The sequence below is a fragment of the Protobothrops mucrosquamatus genome, unplaced genomic scaffold (genome assembly GCF_001527695.2).
Source record: "Protobothrops mucrosquamatus isolate PMUCROS unplaced genomic scaffold, P.Mucros_1.0 scaffold2939, whole genome shotgun sequence".
NCBI classification, from domain to species: Eukaryota; Metazoa; Chordata; class Lepidosauria; order Squamata; family Viperidae; genus Protobothrops; species Protobothrops mucrosquamatus.
The window spans coordinates 411,930-431,281 of record NW_015388962.1 but is presented as its reverse complement, the minus strand read 5'-3'; the positions used below and the strand labels follow the sequence as shown (position 1 = coordinate 431,281).

The following is a 19,352-nucleotide window of genomic DNA, read 5'->3' as shown; positions in this document are numbered from 1 at the left end:
TCTCTCTCTCTCTCTCTCTCTCTCTCTCTCTCTCTCTCTCTCTCTCTCTCTCTCTCTAACATTCAGGGATCCTGGTCAAGGAAAAGAAAGTGGAATCTGCTTTGGTGGCATTTTAATACGGTAGCGATCATGATTTCCCCAGGAAGCCGAAAATAAAGTTTTATTGGCTTGTTTCTGGTTAAGTGACAGAGAGATGTTCACCGAAAAAATGAATTTTCATGTCCAATTCATAAGATGCTCATTGAGGGCTCCCTCTAGTGGGGAGACGTAAAACCGCATCTCATGTTACTTCTGGCAGGAGAAACAGACAGGGCTGGAGTCAGTCCGTAGCCAGCTGGTTTCAAGAGTTTTCCAGTACTTTAAAAAGGATATTTGAAAATTTCAGAGGCCCAGTTTTGCCATTTTTTCTCCAAGATTCTGCTCTTAAAATCCAGCCTCAGCCAGGGTGTTTCTTTTGTGGTACTTCAAGGCTGGGCTTGAATTTTTGAATTTTTCTCTAAGAAAAAATTAGACCGTCGCTCCCAATAATTCAAGAAAATGTTTTTTGGGTGGTGTTAATGCACCCCAAAAGAGAGATGCAGAATTTAAACTATTGGGAGCGAGCCCCAATATATATATATATATATTCTTGCTGGGGAATTATTATCCAGCGCTGTTTTTCATAAGAGCTGTTGTTCCATCTTGGAAGATGTGTTTGATTGTAAGGATTTGAGTTACGTCCTTTGGTGGCAAGGATTCCAGACAGGGGGTTGTTTAGATGACCTCTAGGTTCACTTTCTTCTTCTAGACTTCACAAAAGCGCTGGATATCAAGCTTGACTCTCTTTGCAACTGACCTCATTTTTGCCCTTCCCTAGTCATTGACCTCCTGACCGTTACCGAATCTCGACATATGACCAACATCGCAAACAAAATCCGGGCGGAGGTGTTATCTGTCCACGACATGTATCTTTTATCGACTTTCCACCTGCCCCCCAAACAAGGTGGGGTCCTATTTGGCCTTTACTACAAGAAGGATAACAGCCGATGGTTTGAAGTCTCCGTGGTTGGCAAGACGAATAAAGGTGAGAAGAAAGAAAGAGAGAAAGAGAGAAAGAGTGAGAGAAAGAAAGAAAGAAAGAAAGAAAGAAAGAAAGAAAGAAAGAAAGAAAGAAAGAAAGAAAGAAAGAAAGAGGAAGGAAGGAAGGAAGGAAGGAAGGAAGGAAGGAAGAGAAAATAAGAAAGACAGAAAGAAAAAGAGGAAGGAAGGAAGGAAAGAAGGAAGGAAGGAAGAAATAGGAAGGAAGGGAAAGAAAAGAAGAAAGAGAAAAAAGAAAGGAAGGCAGGAAGGAAGGAAATAGGAAGGAAAGGAAAGGAAAGAAAGAGAAAGAAAGAAAGAAATGGAAGGAATAAAGAAAGAAATAGAAAGGAAGGAAGGAAGGAAGGAAGGAAAAGAAAATAAGAAATACAGAAAGAAAAAGAGGAAGGAAGGAAGAAAAGAAAGAAAGAAAGAAAGAGAAAAAAGAAAAAAAGAAAAAAAGGAAGGCAGGCAGGCAGGAAGGAAAGAAATAGGAAGGAAGGAAGGAAGGAAGGAAAGAAAGAAAGAAAGAAAGAAAGAAAGAAACAAAGAAAAAGAAAGAAACAAAGAAACAAAGAAATGGAAGGAAGGAAGGAAGGAAGGAAGGAAGAAATAGGAAGGAAGGGAAAGAAAGAAAGAAAGACAGAAAGAAAAAGAGAAAGAAAGAAAGAAGAAAAGAAAGAAGAAAGAAGAAAAAAAGGAAGGAAAGAAATAGGAAGGAAAGGAAAGAAAGAAAAAGAAAAAGAAAGAAAGAAAGAAAGAAACAAAGAAATGGAAGGAAGGAAGGAAGAAATAGGAAGGAAGGGAAAGAAAGAAAGAGAGAGAGAGAGAGAGAGAGAGAGAGAGAGAGAGAGAGAAATCTGATATTAAATCCATCTCTTCTCTCCTTCTCGCTCTCCCTGCCCGCAGTTCTCGTCCGATACTTACGGGCCGATGGGAAACTCCACTCGGTCAACCTGCAGAATTCCAACCTGTCCGACGGACGCAGCCACGCGCTTCTCCTGCGGGTCAGCGGCCTGAAGGGCAGCAGCCTTTCCTTGGAGCTGTACGTGGACTGCAAGCTGCTGGACTCGAATACAGGGCTGCCCGAAATGGCCGCCATTGACCAGGAAAAAACCGAGCCCGTCGAAGTGAGAACGGGACAGAAAACCTACCTTCGCCTGCAGGTGAGCAGGCAACCCAGCGTGTCCCCACATTCAGGGGGACCGCGTGTACGTACACCTCCAAACTAGACGGTGTCGTAAAGCAAGGACTTCCCTGTATAAATCCAAACAGGGCTGTGCATAGGGAAAAAAACAAAGATAAATTAAACATCTCTGCCATGAAACCCAATTTTATTTCAAATGAACTCATTTGGCTTTAATGCGCAGTCCATGTAGGGATAAAGGAGTACGGGCTGTTCATTTAGCAACGGTTCGCTGTTACGACGGCGTGGAAAAATGGGACCGACCCTCAGCAAACACACTCTTATGCAGCCTCCCCACAGTCACACCATTAGGATGTGTGTTTCTCTCCACCGGTGCTGCTCTCCCTTCCATATATTTTATAAAATATAAAATGTATATGTTTCTTATATTTTAGGGGGTGGTGGAATCGCTCAAACTGATCCTCGGGGGGTCCCTGGGCCGAGTTGGGGCTTTGAGCGAGTGTCCGTTTCAGGAGGACGAATCCATGCAGAACACGGGTGAGTCAAAATACACCCCCCCACCATCAACACGGGTGTCAATCAAAATACCCATCGCCTCCATCCTTGGTGTAGGATTTTACAAAACCTCAACGTACAACATTTAGTGACCGTTTGAAGTTGCCACGGGACTGAAAAAAAAAAGCGACTTAGGCCAAATTCAGTTAATCAATTTTTAAGAAGAGACCGGACAGCCATTTGTCTGAGTAGAGGGTTGGGCTAGATGACCTCCAAGGTCCTTTCCAACTCTATTATTATTATTATTATTATTATTATTATTATTATTATTATTATTATTATTATTATTATTATTATTATTATTATTATTATTATTATTATTATTATTATTATTATTATTACTATTGAACTGGTCTAGGGTTTCCTGCCTGAGCAGGGGGGTGGACTAGATGACCTCCAAGGTCCCTTCCAACTCTATTATTATTATTATTATTATTATTATTATTGATCATCCCACAGTCAGCCAGATGTTCAGACTGGATTTGGCATTATTATTATTATTATTATTATTATTATTATTAGTATTAGTATTAGTATTAGTATTAGTATTAGTATTAGTATTTCTCAGTAACATAAATTTTGGGCTTGTTTATGGTCGTAACACACGGGGACTACCTATACAGGACACGGCTTCTAACACGGTCCTCTTTTTAGCATTATTGTTTGATTATTATCAAGATAGATGATAAGATAAGATAAGATAAGATAAGATAAGATAAGATAAGATAAGATAAGATAACCTTTATTGTCATTTTTATACCGTGGGCACAACGGCACATATCAAAAATGAAATTTAGTTGCCCGCTCTCAAAGTGAAACACATACATGACACACACCTAGACATACTATGAACAACATATGTATAGACCCACATCCCTACATATACGTAGCAAATAAATATTAAATATTTATTTAAAATTTCTTCTCTCTCTCTCTCTCTTTCTCTTTCTCTCTCTCTCTCTTTCTCTCTTTTTTTCCCCCAGTATCCAACGTGATCAATTCTCTCTTTGGTGAGTTCGAATCCCGCTCTCCTCCGTTTCCCCTTGATAGCACTTTTGAGTGCTGGATTTAGCGAGGGGGGGGAGACCCCCAATCTATGGGGCAGTGCCAATGCAGAAAGCCTCATGAGCTAGGGAAGAATGTGGTCGAAAAACAGAATTAACCAGAGTTTTGTTTTATTTTGCTTTTTATGCAACAGGTGAGCAAACCAAGGCTCTTGTAAGGCAACTGACCCTTTTCAACCAAATTCTGATGGAACTTCAAGAAGATGTCAGAGATCAGGTAGCGCCACGTTCAACAAGGGAAGCCTTTGTCCACCCAAACTTAACCAATTTTGAGGAGACGGTAGCCCATAAAGATACCTTGACTATTTAAGGGAAATTAAAACTGAAATAAGAATGGGAAAATCAGGGTCTTGATTTATTGTGATGGCCTGAACTGTAAACACAACACAACATCAGAAAGAGGTTAAAATATATGTTTTATAGCTGTACCCGGCTATGCGTTGCTGTGGCTCAGTCTGGTTAAATGGAAAAGAAAGAAAAGAGAAAGTGCACGTTTCTAATATGTTTAATTTCACAATGCTTGTGGGTATACAATATTCTTTGTTGTTCCATTGTCTGTGCATCAATTCCAACGCAATGTCACACGAAATAATTAAATCAAAATGAAAATAAATCGAAATCTATGAAAATTCAATTGAACAATGCAATCGGAAACATTGAAATGGAATCGTAAAATTGGAAATTTGGAAATCGTAAATCGGAAACATTGAAATGGAAATGGTAAAATCGTAGCGTGTGTTGCTTTTACGTCCAACAGATGGCGCTGTTTTTCAAAAAAAGCATGTTTTTACCTGTCACAGGTGTGACATCTATATAATAGTAGTTATATAAAAACATGCGCGTGTTCGAATGCAACGTTGTGTCAAAATTTCAAAGCAATCGGTGAAGAACTTTCGGAGATTTAAGATTTTGAACAAACGAACATTTACATTTTTTATTTATATAGATAAAGATTAGATCATGCATGATCAGGGGATAAAAAAAATACATATTTGGCTAGAAAAGGCATGAAGACAAGTAATTTTAAACTGGAATGATGGGATGGGAAGATGGGTTAGAGATTAGGAGTTTAATATGTATTATTGAGTGGAGCAAATTGACCAAACCACACGTTCACTAAGACATTCTTACCACCTGGATAGAATCCCTACTCTTTTATTTATTTATTTATTTAGTTTAAGTTTTTATTAATTTTTTAATACAAAGTCAACAGTGCTCATTCAACAAACACGTTGTCTGAGGCAGACACGTGTTAAAGCAAAGAAATATTGGACAAAAATACATACTTGGCTAGAAAAGTTGATAAATCTTTTTTTTTTAATTAGATATAATGCCAGAAAAGCTGGATAAACAAAGTATATATTTGATTTTGCAGCAAGACTTGCATTTTGCACAATATTGGGAAAATGAAGAAATAATTAAAAAAAAATTTAGACTGCGCAGAAATGGACGGACTCAAACGCGGGACTTATTTTACCCACGGTTGGCGAAACGAACTAGGGATTAGGAATTTAATTTGCATTAAGCAAATGAAGGATCCCTGCTTTTTTTTTTTATGGCTAATAAAATATTGTTATTTTTCCTCTGCAGGTCAAGGAGATGTCTCTAATACGGAACACCATCATGGAATGTCAGGTGTGCGGTGAGTTACACAAAACAGGGTGAGAAGGCACGGAGTGAATTTTGCCATGATAATGTCCTGAAAATTCATTTTCCATCCCCTGCCTTCATTTAGTGACCGTTTCGCACTTGCAACGGTGCCGAAGGAGGGAGGATTTAACGACCAATCCTTGAAATTTGATAAGATGTTCTGGTTTGGGGTTAGGACACGAGGACTCCGTGGTCCCTCTCACAGTTGCTGTTTTTAAGCCAGGTCTCGCCCAAATTTGTACTTGCAGACCTTGACTTACAACCGTTTGTTTAGCGATTGTTTACTCAAGTCACATTTATTATAGTCAAAAGGCCAAAGATTAGAACAAGTTCAAAACACTTAAAGGAATAACCGGTTAAAAAAAATATATCTCTAAAATAAAATAATAAATAATTATTATTTTATTTTAGGATTTTTTTTTACTGGATATTCCTTGAGTGTTTTGAACTTGTTCTGGTCTCTGCTCTTTGGGTTTACTTGACTGGACTAGGGACTGTTTGAAGTTTGAACGGCGCTGAAAAGGGGGACTTAATGACCCTTTTCACACTTATGACCGTCACGTGATCAAAATTCAGACCCTTGGAAAAAGTTTGGGAAGCCGTGGCTTGAAGGTTTGGTCAGGACTAGCACCTTGCCAGTTCGTCAGTGTGTTTCATTGTTCCAAGGAAAAGGTTTGGGAATCTGTGGCTTGAAGGCTTGGCGAGGACTAGCACCTTGCCAGTTTGTCAGCATGTTTTATTGTTCCAAGGAAAAAAAATTGGGAAGCCGTGGCTTGAAGGCTTGTTGAGGACTAGAAACTTGCCAGTTCGTCAGTGTGTTTCATTGTTCCAAGGAAAAAGTTTGGGAAGACGTGGCTTGAAGGCTTGTTGAGGACTAGAAACATGTCAGTTCGTCAGTGTGTTTTATTGTTGCAAGGAAAAAGATTGGGAAGCCGTGGCTTGAAGGCTTGTTGAGGACTAGAAACTTGCCAGTTCGTCAGTGTGTTTCATTGTTCCGACATATGAATGAATTGAAACCTCCCTTCCGACAGGGTTTCATGAACACCGATCCCGCTGTAATCCGAATCCATGTTTCGCCGGGGTGGATTGTATGGAGACCTATGAATACCCAGGATATCGTTGTGGGCCGTGCCCTCCCGGCTTTGAAGGCAACGGCACCCATTGTGCAGATGTCAACGAGGTAAAGATTTAGGGCTCATACTATAGTATATTTATTATAGATACATTAATAGTATATTCATTATAGCATATTTATTATAGCCTCCAGAAGCGGTGAATGCTCCAAAACTGGAAGTTTTTAAGAAGAGACTGGACAGTCATTTGTCTGAAATGGGATAGGGTTTCCTGCCTGAGCAGGGGGTTGGACTAGATGACCTCCAAGGTCCCTTCCAACTTTATTATTATTATTATTAAATATAATAACCGACAGCGAACAGATGGCTTCGAAGATTAGTTTTTGTTCTTTGGGTTTTCCGTTGATTGCTTTTTTAATATAATAATAATAATAATAATAATAATAATAATAATAATAATAATAATAATAATAATAATAATAATAATAATAATAATAATAATAATAATAGTAAAGTTACTATTAGTAAATATAGTAAATATAGATAGTCCTCGCCTTACAGCAGTAGACTCAATGACTGTTCAAAGTTACAACGGCACTGAAGGACCATTTTTCACACTTACAACCGTTGCAACATCACGGGATCAAAATTCAGACGCTTGTCAACTGACTCATACTTATGACGGTCGCAGTGTCCCGGGGCGAGGTGTCACGTGATCCCCTTTTGCGACCGTCGACAAGCGAAATGAATCTGGGGAAGCCACATTCATTTAAGAACGGGGTTACTGACTTAACCAAGATGCCGATTCGCTTAAAAACCAGGGTGAGAAAGTTCGTACAAATGGAGCAAATTTTGCCTAAGAACTGTCTCGCTTAGTGACGGAAAATTTTCACTCAATTGTGGTCGTCAGTTGAAGATCTAGTGAAGAGATGATAGGTCTGCAGGTTGATAAATAGATTTCCAGATGGCTGGTATTTTTTAGGCGACGTAGTATTTTTTATTAAATACAGATGGGAATTACGCCTCCTTCTTTTTCACGTTCTCTCCCTGGCTGCAGTGCTTGTTTGCCAATCCGTGTTTTCCTGGGTCCAAGTGCCTCAACATCGCGCCCGGCTTTCGCTGTGAGCCGTGCCCGCCTGGCTACAAGGGGAACCTCGTCACCGGAGTGGGGGCCGATTACGCCAAAGCCAGCAAACAGGTGGGCGACTTAAACTCCAGGTTAAGTTTGCGGAAGTTTATCCTGCTAGATTCGGTAACAGCTTTGTTCCTCTTAGGCCATCCGTCTTGTAAATTCGCAGGATTCTTTTTTCTCTCTCTTTCCGCCGTGTATATGTATACATCCGAACTAGACTGTGTTTTTTCTCTGTGTCGTATATGTGTGCGCGTGTGGGTATATGCATATTTTTTTGGGTGATGTTTATGTAGTGCGTATGGGAGGTGGTTACTCTTTGAGAGCTGAATGCAACGAAATTTCATTTTAATGTATGCTGATTTGTGTACATTTAAAGTGACAATAAAGTTTTCCATTCCAATTTTCTATTCTATTCTATTCTATTCTATTTCCTATTTCTATTCTATTCTATTCTATTCCATATTTCCTATTTCTATTCTATTCTATTCTATTCTATATTTCCTATTTCTATTCTATTCTATTCTATATTTCCTATTTCTATTCTATTCTATTCTATTTCCTATTTCTATTCTATTTTATTCCATATTTCCTATTTCCTATTTCGTATATCTATTCCATTCTATTCCGTTCCGTTCTATTCTATTCTATTCTATTCTATTCTATTCTATTCTATTCTATTCCATTCCATTCCATTCCATTCCATTCCATTCCATTCTATTCTATTATTCTATTCATTTTTTATTCTATTCTATTCTATATTTCCTATTTCTATTCTATTTATATTTCCTATTTCTATTCTATTCCATATTTCCTATTTCTATTCTATTCTATTCTATTCTATTCTATTCTATTCTATTCTATTCTTTCTATTCTATTCCATTCCATTCCATTCCATTCTTCCATCTGAAACCACAGCCCTTTGAGGTAGAACAGTGGCGATTACCTGCCTTATCCACTCCAAGCTCTCTAACTGATTTCTGATTTCCCCAGATTTGCACGGACATTGATGAATGCAACGACGGGAACAACGGAGGTTGTGACGCCAACGCAATTTGCGCCAACACAGTGGTGAGTGGCTCAATCCAGGAAGGCAGGGAGGGGGCTAAAAAAATGCAGGGGGTCCAGGAAGGAGAAAAATTCGCACAATTGCAATCTGACACCGCTGCGATAATGTTCAATTTGATGCGGAAAAAAAATGGGGAAATCCGGGGTCTTCAAATAGCTTGTGGCAAATGTAAAACGAGAGTTAAAGGCTGTATGTAAACATGATCATCAGCTAGATTTAAAAACGGGACAATTATGATTTTCTAATTAAAAAAATACGCACTCAAAAATGAGTATTTTATGTTATCAAGCGTTCAAAGCATCTTTAAAATCACTCTGTGATCTTTTTAACCGGCCTGACAAGGTAGGCCAGTTTCCTGAAGCCCATAATGTTTCGGCAGGTTTGTTTCTCCCTCATTTCACTGGCATCCCCTCCCTCCCTTTTTTTTTCCTTAGGGGTCTTTCAAATGTGGCCCGTGCAAATCTGGTTTTGTGGAGAAGGAGCCCGGCAGTTGTATCCCCCAGAAGGCGTGCGAAAATCCGAGTCACAATCCTTGCGACGTCAACGGCTACTGCCTCTTCGAACGCAACGGTGAAGTTTCCTGTTCGGTAAGATTTCTTTGCAATCTTTTCTGAGCTTTGGGTAAAGGCTGGTGGCTAAGTGGGAGGGGAAGGTAGACCGCTCTTAACTGTGGAGGCTCCATTTAGCCGTTTGAGCCCTTTGGAAGTTAGCTGATGGGTTCTCTCTCCGGGAAAATCATTTTGTGATTTCAATCGGCACCCTTAATAAAAACCATTTTGTGATTTCAATCTGCACCCTTAATCTGCACCATTTTGTGATTTCAGTCGATATTTTTAATAAAATCCTTTTGTGATTCCAATCAGCCTCCTTAATAAAAATAATTTTGTGATTTCAATCGACATGCTTAATAAGACCATTTTGTGATTCCAAACTGCAACCTTAATGAAATAATTTTGTGATTCCAATCTGCACCCTTAATAAAAACCATTTTGTGATTTCAAGCGACATTTTTAATAAAATCCTTTTGTGATTCCAATCAGCCTCTTTAATAAAAATCATTTTGTGATTTCAATCTGCACCCTTAATAACCCGATTTTGTGATTTCAATCTGCACCCTTAATAAAACCATTTTGTGATTTCAATCGACATTTTTAATAAAATCATTTTGTGATTCCAATCGGCACCCTTAATAAAAACCCATTTTGTGATTCCCGTCGGGATCCTTAATGAAATGGTTGGTTTCTTCCCCTCTGTCTCCTCTAGTGCAATGTGGGTTGGGCTGGCAACGGAAACGTGTGCGGGCGGGACACCGACATCGATGGCTATCCAGACGAGCCCTTGCCGTGCATTGACAACCACAAGCATTGTGCGCAGGTAAAACAGGGGAAAATCTCAAAACATCCAACCAGCAGAGTCAACGGGGAAAGACGGAATTGCTTAACAACTGCTGGATTTGTTTAAAAATTATGGCAAAAAAAGATCCTAAAATTTGCTGCTGAAATTGGGGATGTCTAGTTTAATGAAGAGAAGGACGAGGAGGTACATGATAGCAGGGTTCCAGTATCTCAGGGGCTGCCACAAAGAAGAGGGAGTCAAGCTATTCTCCAAAGCACCCGAAGGCAGGAGAAGAAGCAACGAATGAAAACTAATCAAGGAGAGAAGCAACCTAGAACTAAGGAGAAAATTCCTGACAGTGACAACAATTAACCAGTGGAACAACCTGCCTCTAGAAGTTGTGAATGCTCCGACACTGGAAGTTTTTAAGAGGAGATTGGACAGCCGTTTGTCTGAAATGGGATAGGGTTTCCTGCCTGAGCAGGGGGTTGGACTAGAAGACCTCCAAGGTCCCTTCCAACTCTGTAATTCTGTTATTTTAAATGATGGAACTCAAGGACCAGTTAATATTTTGTCTCATTTTCTTTTTTTTAAGGACAATTGCCGGTTGACCCCTAACTCAGGACAGGAAGATGCAGATAATGATGGCATTGGAGATCAGTGTGACGATGACGCCGATGGAGATGGGATCAAGAACGTGGAGGTACCTCCAAACCCAGTGTCCAATATCAGCCTCATACACTGGATGGACATTTGCAAAACCAGCCTGGGCAACTTTAAGACGGATGGACTTCAACTCCCAGAATTCCCCAGCCAGGTCTCCAACCTTGGCGACTTGAAGACCTGTGGACTTCAACTCCCAGAATCCCCCAGTCTTAAAGTTGCCAAGGTTGGAGACCCCTGGCCTACCCATGCACCAGGGCAGCCCACAGTCTACAAAGCACCCATCATTCACAAGCGTTGTCAAGTTCCTCTGATTTCAGAGGGCAAAATCCAGGAAAGATACCACAGCCGACGTCAAATGAGGCTGTTGAATTCTGGAGCCTTTTCAGATCCCTCTCCCCTTTTTTTTCTTATTCTACAGGATAACTGTCGTCTTCTCCCGAACAAAGACCAGCAGAACTCGGACACCGATTCGTTTGGGGACAGTTGTGACAATTGCCCCAATGTTCCCAACAACGATCAAAAGGACACCGACCACAACGGGGAAGGCGATGCATGCGACAATGACATTGATGGGGATGGTAAGACCCTTGACGTCCAGCAGTTCAAGGGAAGGGCTGATCTTGCAGCCATCCAAGGATTCAATCTTCCACTGATGGATCTTTGGTGCTCTCTGAGGTTGATTGAGAGAGCAGACTCCTTTCCCTCCTAGCACTGATGATGTTACCTAGTTGGGTCGGGTCGTGAGATGTCTGCAAGAGAACAAACCAGCTCAGAGAGCACCAAGGACTCCACAGTTATCCTCCTCCTCCTCCTCCTCCTCCTCCTCCTCCTCCTTCTCCTCCCAGAAAGTCCCTTTCTCTCCTAGCACTGATGATGTTACCTAGTTGGGTCATGAGATGTCTGCAAGAAAACAACCAAGCTCAACGAGCAACAAGGACTTTACCGTCCTCCTCCTCCTCCTTTGAACGGTCACGAAATGGATGCTTGTAATTCGAGGATTACTTGCCCAAATAAAACTGGATCGATCGATTGATTCAATCAAGACTCTGATTAGTGTACTTTAACTTGGCGGGAAAATTTACAAGCTTTAATTTGTAAATTTTCCCACAAGAAAACACACTTGAAAAGTTTGCTGGGAGCAAGGAGGAGGAGGTCAAAAAAGACTCAGGGTATCAAGGATGAAACTTCGGCAGCTATGTGCCTCTGCGTTTCATCCCGGCTTTAGATTAAGGTGGGGAATGGGGAGGTGTTGCTTTCAAGTCGGTTAAATGGAGGAACCAAACCTCTTTGATTCAGCTGAAAGCCGTGAGAACCTGAATCCTTGTCAAGGACACCAGAAGAGGTGTGGGTTTGAAGCAGAAGGTTCCCATAACAAAGTGAACTTGTCGATACGAATTACGTAAGACGCTGGAAGCTGAAGAGGAAAAAGCTTTGCTAACTCCCGTTCTTTCTCTCTAGGGATTCCCAACGGGCTGGACAATTGTCCGAAGGTACCCAACCCGCTGCAGACTGACCGTGATGAAGATGGCGTTGGGGACGCTTGCGACAGCTGTCCGGAACTGAGCAACCCAACTCAGGTTTGAGCCTCCGGGAAGCTGGAGTTACGAGACGTGTAGACTGATATTTATCTTGGAATTGGGGGATTGAGGGTGCTGTAATTCCATAAAACCTGGGGAGCCTTAAATGCTACATGTTCTAGATGCTTGCTTGTTCACCTGACATCCTGGTCTCTTTCAGACAGACATGGACAGTGATCTGGTGGGAGATGCTTGCGACACAAATGAGGACAGGTAACATTAGACAAATTTCCGATGCTTGCTAATCCTGGCTTAAAAGCGGACTCTGCCCCTTCCCAATGAAAACTAGATTCGAGGGGTCTTTTTAGTGTCAAGATTTCTATGGCCTATAAACCAGCATTTAACTGAAAACCCAACTCATTATCGGAAAGGTGGAAGACCAAACACTGTGGCCTGGAAACATTTGAAAGAAATTAGTGAGGAAAAGGTTAAACGGAGAGGGGATGAATGCTCTCAAATCTTCATCAAGGAGTATGGGATTTGTAGTCCCAAACCTCTGCGGGACGCCAGGCTGCCTCTGCATCTCTTGAGACAGAGGTCATAAATATACTCCCCTTCCTATTTGCCATTTTATGATATATAAATTAAAGTCCTTTTCCCCCCATGATCTGGTATTTGGGTGGTCAATTCCGACTCAGTTTCAAATTCCTTTCTAGTCAATTTCATTAGCTTCAAGAAGGGGAATGAAGCTGCTATCCTCCTGCTGAAAATCTGTCCTAAACATTGCAATTACTGGAAAACAATTACTGCTGGGAGAGAAATTGTACAGCTAGTACAATTGTACAATAGATGACATAACCTTGTTCCACTTTATGCCCCCCTTCCCTCTTGTCTCCACCAGAGACGGTGATGGTCACCAAGACACGAAAGACAATTGTGCAGAGATTCCTAACAGCTCGCAGCTGGATTCGGATAACGACGGGCAGGGCGACGATTGCGATAATGACGATGACAATGATGGGATCCCTGACTATCTGCCTCCGGGGCCCGACAACTGCCGCTTGATTGCTAATCCCAACCAGAAAGACGTGGACGGTAACTGTCCTCGTGGGAAGGAAAGCGATCTTAAATCTCCAACTTTTCCCAGACAGCTGTTTGTCGTGTGCATGATGCTGGGATGATCCCCTTCCTGTAATGGTACAGGTAGTCCTCAACGTACGGCCACAATTGAGCCCCAAACAGGGCAGTGGTTCCATGAATTTTGCTCCATTTTACAACCTTTCTTGCCTCCGTTGTTATGTGGACCCCTGCAGTACGTTAGTGACATGGTTGTTGAGAGAATCTGGCTTCCCCCGTTGAGTTTGTTCGTCAGAAGGTCGCAAAAGGCGATCGTGTGACCCCAGGAGACTCCAACTGTCATAAATGAGATGGAAGGGAGATCCTGTAGTCCAGCCCCCTGTTCACGCAGGAAACAGTATCCCACAGGATCCGGGGGACACTGCAGCTGTCATAAATGTCAGTCAGTTGTCAAGCATCTGAATGTGTAACTACGTGACTCTGGGGATGCTGCAATTGTGGCAAATGTTAAAAAGGAGCCTACCTTGCTTTTTTTTAGTGCCGTTGTCCCTTTGAACGGTCACTAAAAGAAACTCTTGTAAGGCGTGGATTACCTGTGTCTTCTTCCCTTTATCTACTTTCATATGCACGGCTGTGTTTCCTGCTAGCCAAGTTAAAAGCATAAAAAGCCTGGTTAAAAACTCAGGTCTTTCAGGCTTTAATGGAAGAAACCAACTTGGTGCAGAGCTAAATGAACGTGGGACATTGGAGAGAGCCGGACTTTGTTTCTCTGTTCGTGTCCAGCAAGCTTAGTTTACCTGAGTACCGTAACACCTTTGGCTGACGAGTTCACACATGTTTATTGACCTGTGTAGGCAACGGCGTGGGAGACGCCTGCGAGGAGGATTTTGACAACGACACGGTGGCCGATCCAATGGACGTGTGTCCGGAGAGTTCTGAAGTGACGCTGACCGACTTCCGGGCCTACCAGACGGTCATCTTGGATCCGGAGGGAGATGCTCAAATTGACCCCAACTGGGTGGTCCTCAACCAGGTACCAGGAGAAGAAAAATGGAAGATCAGGCCAGCATCCGCCTAGCAATCAATTCTGAAGTGGCTGAGCTGTCAGCAGAAATGTAGGATTTCTTAAAACATCCTCTCTGATTGTTGAATTCTAATTTTCAGGGCATGGAGATTGTCCAAACCATGAACAGCGATCCAGGCTTGGCTGTAGGTAAGCAGACCGATGTTAGTTTGTTTGCTTTTTTTGAAGGCGCTTTCACGGTCTAGATCCCTAAAGTGAAAGTGAAAGTAAATCACGATTCCAGCTCCTCTCTTTCACCCCCGACCTCCCTGAATGTTTACCCCCTTTTACTCCTGGACCCTTGAATCTTAACACGGCGTATCTTGCAGGATACACGGCGTTCAACGGGGTGGACTTCGAAGGCACTTTCCACGTCAACACTGTGACCGATGACGATTACGCCGGCTTCATCTTTGCCTACCAAGACAGCGCCAGTTTTTACGTGGTCATGTGGAAGCAAACCGAACAGACCTATTGGCAGGCCACGCCCTTCCGGGCCGTGGCTGAGCCCAGCCTGCAGCTCAAGGTGAGTGATATTCCCCCAGTTTGGCATGAGAGGGGGGTAACCCAAAGGTCATCTAGCCTTACCCTCTCCCAGAAAGAATCTCTCTCTCTCTGCGTGCGGGTCCTTTTGCTTCCAAACTCTCGGCCCACCAGATTGGCGACTCTTTTTAATCGCTTTAAAAATCCCCTCGCCTTCAAGCCAAGATGAATGACCCCTTTTATAACCCAGTCCAAAGCCCAGCTCAACACGGGTGGTCCTCTACCTACAACCCTGTTTGAGTCTAATATTTGTGTTGTTAAGTGAGCGGTCAGGTGAGTTTTGCCCTATTTTACACGTATCGAGTTTACACATCATAAACCTGCAAAGGTTGGAAAGATGGGGGGGGGGGAGAAAATCATATATTTTTTTCCCTCTTGGATAAATCGATGCTTCGAAAGCAGATCTTGTCGAATTTTCTCGTTTCGGCAGGCGGTGAAATCGGAAACGGGTCCCGGCGAGTATCTCCGCAACGCCCTGTGGCACACGGGCCACACGCCCGGCCACGTCAAGCTGCTCTGGAAGGATCCTCGGAATGTGGGATGGAAGGATAAAACCTCTTACCGCTGGCGCCTCTTACACAGACCTCAAGTGGGGTACATCCGGTGAGAATAATCTGGAGAAATTTGCAATCCCTCACTTTACGGCAGCCCAGGGTTTTTTTTCCCCAGAAAAGAACAAACGCAAGGTTTTCGTTTAGTGTCATGGCTAAATGTTCCTTCTGCATCTAGAAAACCACATTTCAGGACTAAATGTTCCTTCTGCATGTAAAAAATCATATTTCAAGACTAAATGTTCCTTCTGTATCAAAAACCGCCAGTTCATGGCTAAATGTTCCTTTTGCATCAAGAAAACCTCAATTCATGGCTAAATGTTGCTTCTGCATCTAGAAAACCACATTTCAAGACTAAATGTTCCTTCTGCATCAAGAAAACCCCAATTCATGGCTAAATGTTCCTTCCCCCTCCAGAAAACCCCAATTCATGGCTAAATGCCAATTAATAGCTAAACATTCCTTTTGCAACCCAAAAAGCCCCAATTAATGACTCAACGTTCCTTTTGCATCCAGCAAACCCCAATTCGTGGCCAAAATATTCCTTCTGCATTCAAAAAAAACCAACCCCAAATTGACAGCTAAATTTTCCTTGTAGTTTCAGTTAAACCCTGGCTTATTCTGATGTAAGCAAACCCAAGCAAAATTTACAGTAAAACGCAATAAAACAAAATGACTTTTTTTCACCACCACCCCATTTCTTTCTTTTTTTTTTTGAGAAGCGCAGAGCGGGAAGCCAGAGATACATCCAAAATCCTCGCCCGCTACTTCCGAGTTTTTAACTTCCAGGCTGGCACCAAACTCACTTGTGTTCCCGCTTTAAGCCCAGGCTGGTCCCACCGACAACAGTTTTGTGTGTGTGTGTGTGTCTGCACAAGAGCCTCTCCGTCTCTTTTTCTCACACCCACCCACCCTTTGCTCTCTCCCACCCCTCCCTCTTCCCAAGCCTTCCCCCCCCCATGCCAACATCATCCACAGGGGCCCCCAGGGCATTGTCTAGTTGTCATAGCAATCCCATGCGCTGGGAATGCGCTAATGCGCTGGGCTCTCCAAAGCCGGACAATGCAAGAAAGGTCAGAGCAGGGCGGGCAAGCTAGCAAAAAAAAAAAAAAAAGGAAGAATGAACAAGGCTGGGAATTTGAAAAGCCCCACTTTTTTTTTTTCTTGCTTAGGAAGACCGGGGGGGGGGGGGAGAGATGGGGAGGGGAGGAAAAGAAGCATTGAATTCCCCCCCCCAAAAAAACCCTCCTTGAGAAATGTGCCCTGCAATGTGGTTTTGGCTGTCCCCTTTTCCGAAATAAAATGAAATAAAATTGATAACTGTGCCTGCACGCCTCCTGATTGAGAAGTGAAATTAGTAGCCAGACTCAAAAATGGTTGGTGGGTTTTTGTTTAGGGCCCTGAGTAGGCAAAGCCACTATGGTTTCTAACCCCAATTGATGGCTAAATGTTCCTTTTGCGTCCCCCAAACCTCAATTGATGGCTAAGGATTCATTCTGCGTCCAGAAAACCCCAATTGATGGCTAAATATTTCTTCTGCATCCCCAACACCCCCAATTTATGGCTAAGGGTTATTCCTTCAGCGTCATGCCCTCCCCAGAAGCCTTCTAAGCATTGCCTTCCTTCCTGTTTTTGCTTCTCTCCCACCCACCCACCCCGGACCCCCTTTCCCAGGGTGCTGCTCTACGAAGGACCTCAGCTGGTAGCCGACTCCGGGGTGGTGATCGACACGACCATGCGTGGTGGCCGCCTCGGCGTCTTCTGCTTTTCTCAGGAGAACATCATTTGGTCCAACCTGCAATATCGCTGCAACGGTGAGAGGTGGCTCCATGAAGCGTGAAGCGTCCCATCGTGGCGGGGAGTGGGTGGGGTGGACTAGATGACCTCACGGGTGCCTTCCGGCCCTTTCCTTCCAAGATCCTGGGGTTGGACTGGGTGAACTTGCAAGTCTTCTTCTTCCATTCTAGGATCCTATCAAGTTCAGGTTTCTCTCCCGGGAGAGGGTGGGGCTAGATGACCTCCCGGTGCCTTCCTTGCATGCTAGACTTGTTCCACTCTCAACCCTGATAGGATGGGCAAGTCTGGCTTTGGGCAACTAAACCCCAAATAGGGTACAAGTAGTCCTTGACTTACAGCCATTCATTCAGCACTTACGACCGTTTTTCACACTTACGACCGCTGCAGCATCCCCAGACTTGTGTAATCAAACTCCAGATGCTTGGCAAACTGGTTCATATTTACGACAGTCACAGCATCCCGGGGTCCTTTCCCAAAAGTGTCACTCAGCAACCTAAATTGGGGGCTCCCTGAAGGTCGTAAATTGAGGACTGCCCTGTATAACGTCCATATTTCCTGCCGCCATCACCAAGCCTCCACATTTCTCTGCCTCTTTCTTCCTCTCCAGATTCGGTCCCCGTCGACTTTGAACCGTACCGGCGGATTTCGCTAGAACAGCCTTAAAACAGCCTTAAAACATCACCCCAAAGGATTTTGAGTGGGTCTCTCATCCCCCACATGAGATCCACATGAGATCCACACAATTAATTCTATCCCAGATTGGAAAACTTGCAAAACCAGCCATCTTTGTGCGCGCTTGCAAAATGTGGAGAAACCCTGAAGGCTAGGAATTTGATTGGGGTTTGTTCTTAGGGGCAACATCCATCCATCCATAAAATTTTGTCTCTCTTTTTTAAAAAAAAATAATAATAATCTGCGCCTGTCGTACTTTGGGGACCCGGCTGTGAATAAAATGAACTTTTAAGAGGCGAGAGTAGAAGTTGGGATTTCAAGATTTCTCCCCAGGTCTGTGATTTTTAAGGGGTGAAGGTGGAGGTTGGTTTGCTAGCTCCTGGGTTGATTCCCCCAAATGTATTTGCTCACAAATCCAATTTTTTAAGCTTGTCTTTTGTCAAAGAAGGCTTAGAAAGTTTTTCTCCGACCAGCTGATGAATTAAGATCGATAGATCTGAATTGAAAATGCATTAGCAATCCGTTTGCATTTCGCATCCGGGTGTGAATCCTGTTTTGTTTTTATTTTTGGTCTCTGAAAAGAGTTTTTACGTATTCAAAATATCTGAGTTGAGATTGAACGCCCCAGGCTTTTAAATCTAGGGGGGATCGCAGGAAATCCTCAACTTATAATAGTTAGTGACCAGAATCACAATGGCACTGAAAAAAGGACCATTTTTCACACGTACAGCACCTCCCCAAATCAAAATTTGGACACTTGGCAACGGACTCGTATTTATGATGGATGCAGCGTCCCCCCTGGAATCGCGTGATCCCCTTTCGCTCAATTGGGGTCATGAGTTGAGGATTACCAGTATAAGGGGAGTAAAACGGGCTCTGGGAAAACCTGACACACACACACACACACACACAATTCGGGTCCTGGCTAAGTTCTTGGACTTTGCTGACCCATCACCTGATTTGGCCTCAGCTGTCCAGCCGTGCAAAATTGGGACTGAGGTAGCCTCCCAGGTGTGTGCCGCTCCGTCCAGGTGGGAATCCAGAACAGGGGGAGGCCAGGACAAGTGCAATATTAGTGGCACAAGGAAGGACAACATTGCACTCGGTCCCAACCCTGCCCCGAACCCGGAACCTGAGGCGCTTGGGAGTCTCGGATCGGACGGGCAGCGGTGCCAACGTCTCGGCGTGGACTCTGCAAGGTGAAAAAGTTGGCAAGGGTTACCTCCTGGGCGTTGAAGCCCACCCACACCTCCTTCCCCCAGATCTGCCCTCAGATTCCCGAGCCACCCAGCGCCCGGGCGCTGGGAAGTTGGTAAAATAATTGCCCGTTTGGCCACCGCACTCTCAAGTTGCTGTGGAGACGAGTGTCCCAGCAACGGTGCACTGAA

At 43.3% G+C, this 19,352-nt stretch overlaps 1 protein-coding gene across 1 annotated transcript in view; it reads left to right on the top strand.

Moving 5' to 3' along the window:
- Positions 1–18,235, top strand: part of THBS3 (thrombospondin 3) — a 24,365-nt gene extending 6,130 nt beyond the window's left edge. The window contains exons 2-23 of the mRNA XM_015826046.1: positions 857–1,063; positions 1,966–2,222; positions 2,638–2,740; positions 3,742–3,768; positions 3,957–4,039; positions 5,413–5,464; positions 6,504–6,652; positions 7,603–7,743; positions 8,668–8,745; positions 9,178–9,330; positions 10,007–10,117; positions 10,674–10,781; positions 11,163–11,322; positions 12,203–12,321; positions 12,482–12,534; positions 13,163–13,356; positions 14,193–14,371; positions 14,503–14,551; positions 14,731–14,927; positions 15,375–15,547; positions 17,170–17,309; positions 17,900–18,235. Of these exons, the coding sequence (XP_015681532.1) occupies positions 857–1,063; positions 1,966–2,222; positions 2,638–2,740; positions 3,742–3,768; positions 3,957–4,039; positions 5,413–5,464; positions 6,504–6,652; positions 7,603–7,743; positions 8,668–8,745; positions 9,178–9,330; positions 10,007–10,117; positions 10,674–10,781; positions 11,163–11,322; positions 12,203–12,321; positions 12,482–12,534; positions 13,163–13,356; positions 14,193–14,371; positions 14,503–14,551; positions 14,731–14,927; positions 15,375–15,547; positions 17,170–17,309; positions 17,900–17,955 (2,789 nt within the window). The 3' untranslated portion in view covers positions 17,956–18,235. The remainder of the gene's footprint in view (positions 1–856; positions 1,064–1,965; positions 2,223–2,637; positions 2,741–3,741; positions 3,769–3,956; positions 4,040–5,412; positions 5,465–6,503; positions 6,653–7,602; positions 7,744–8,667; positions 8,746–9,177; positions 9,331–10,006; positions 10,118–10,673; positions 10,782–11,162; positions 11,323–12,202; positions 12,322–12,481; positions 12,535–13,162; positions 13,357–14,192; positions 14,372–14,502; positions 14,552–14,730; positions 14,928–15,374; positions 15,548–17,169; positions 17,310–17,899) is intronic.
- Positions 18,236–19,352: the final 1,117 nt, after the last annotated feature.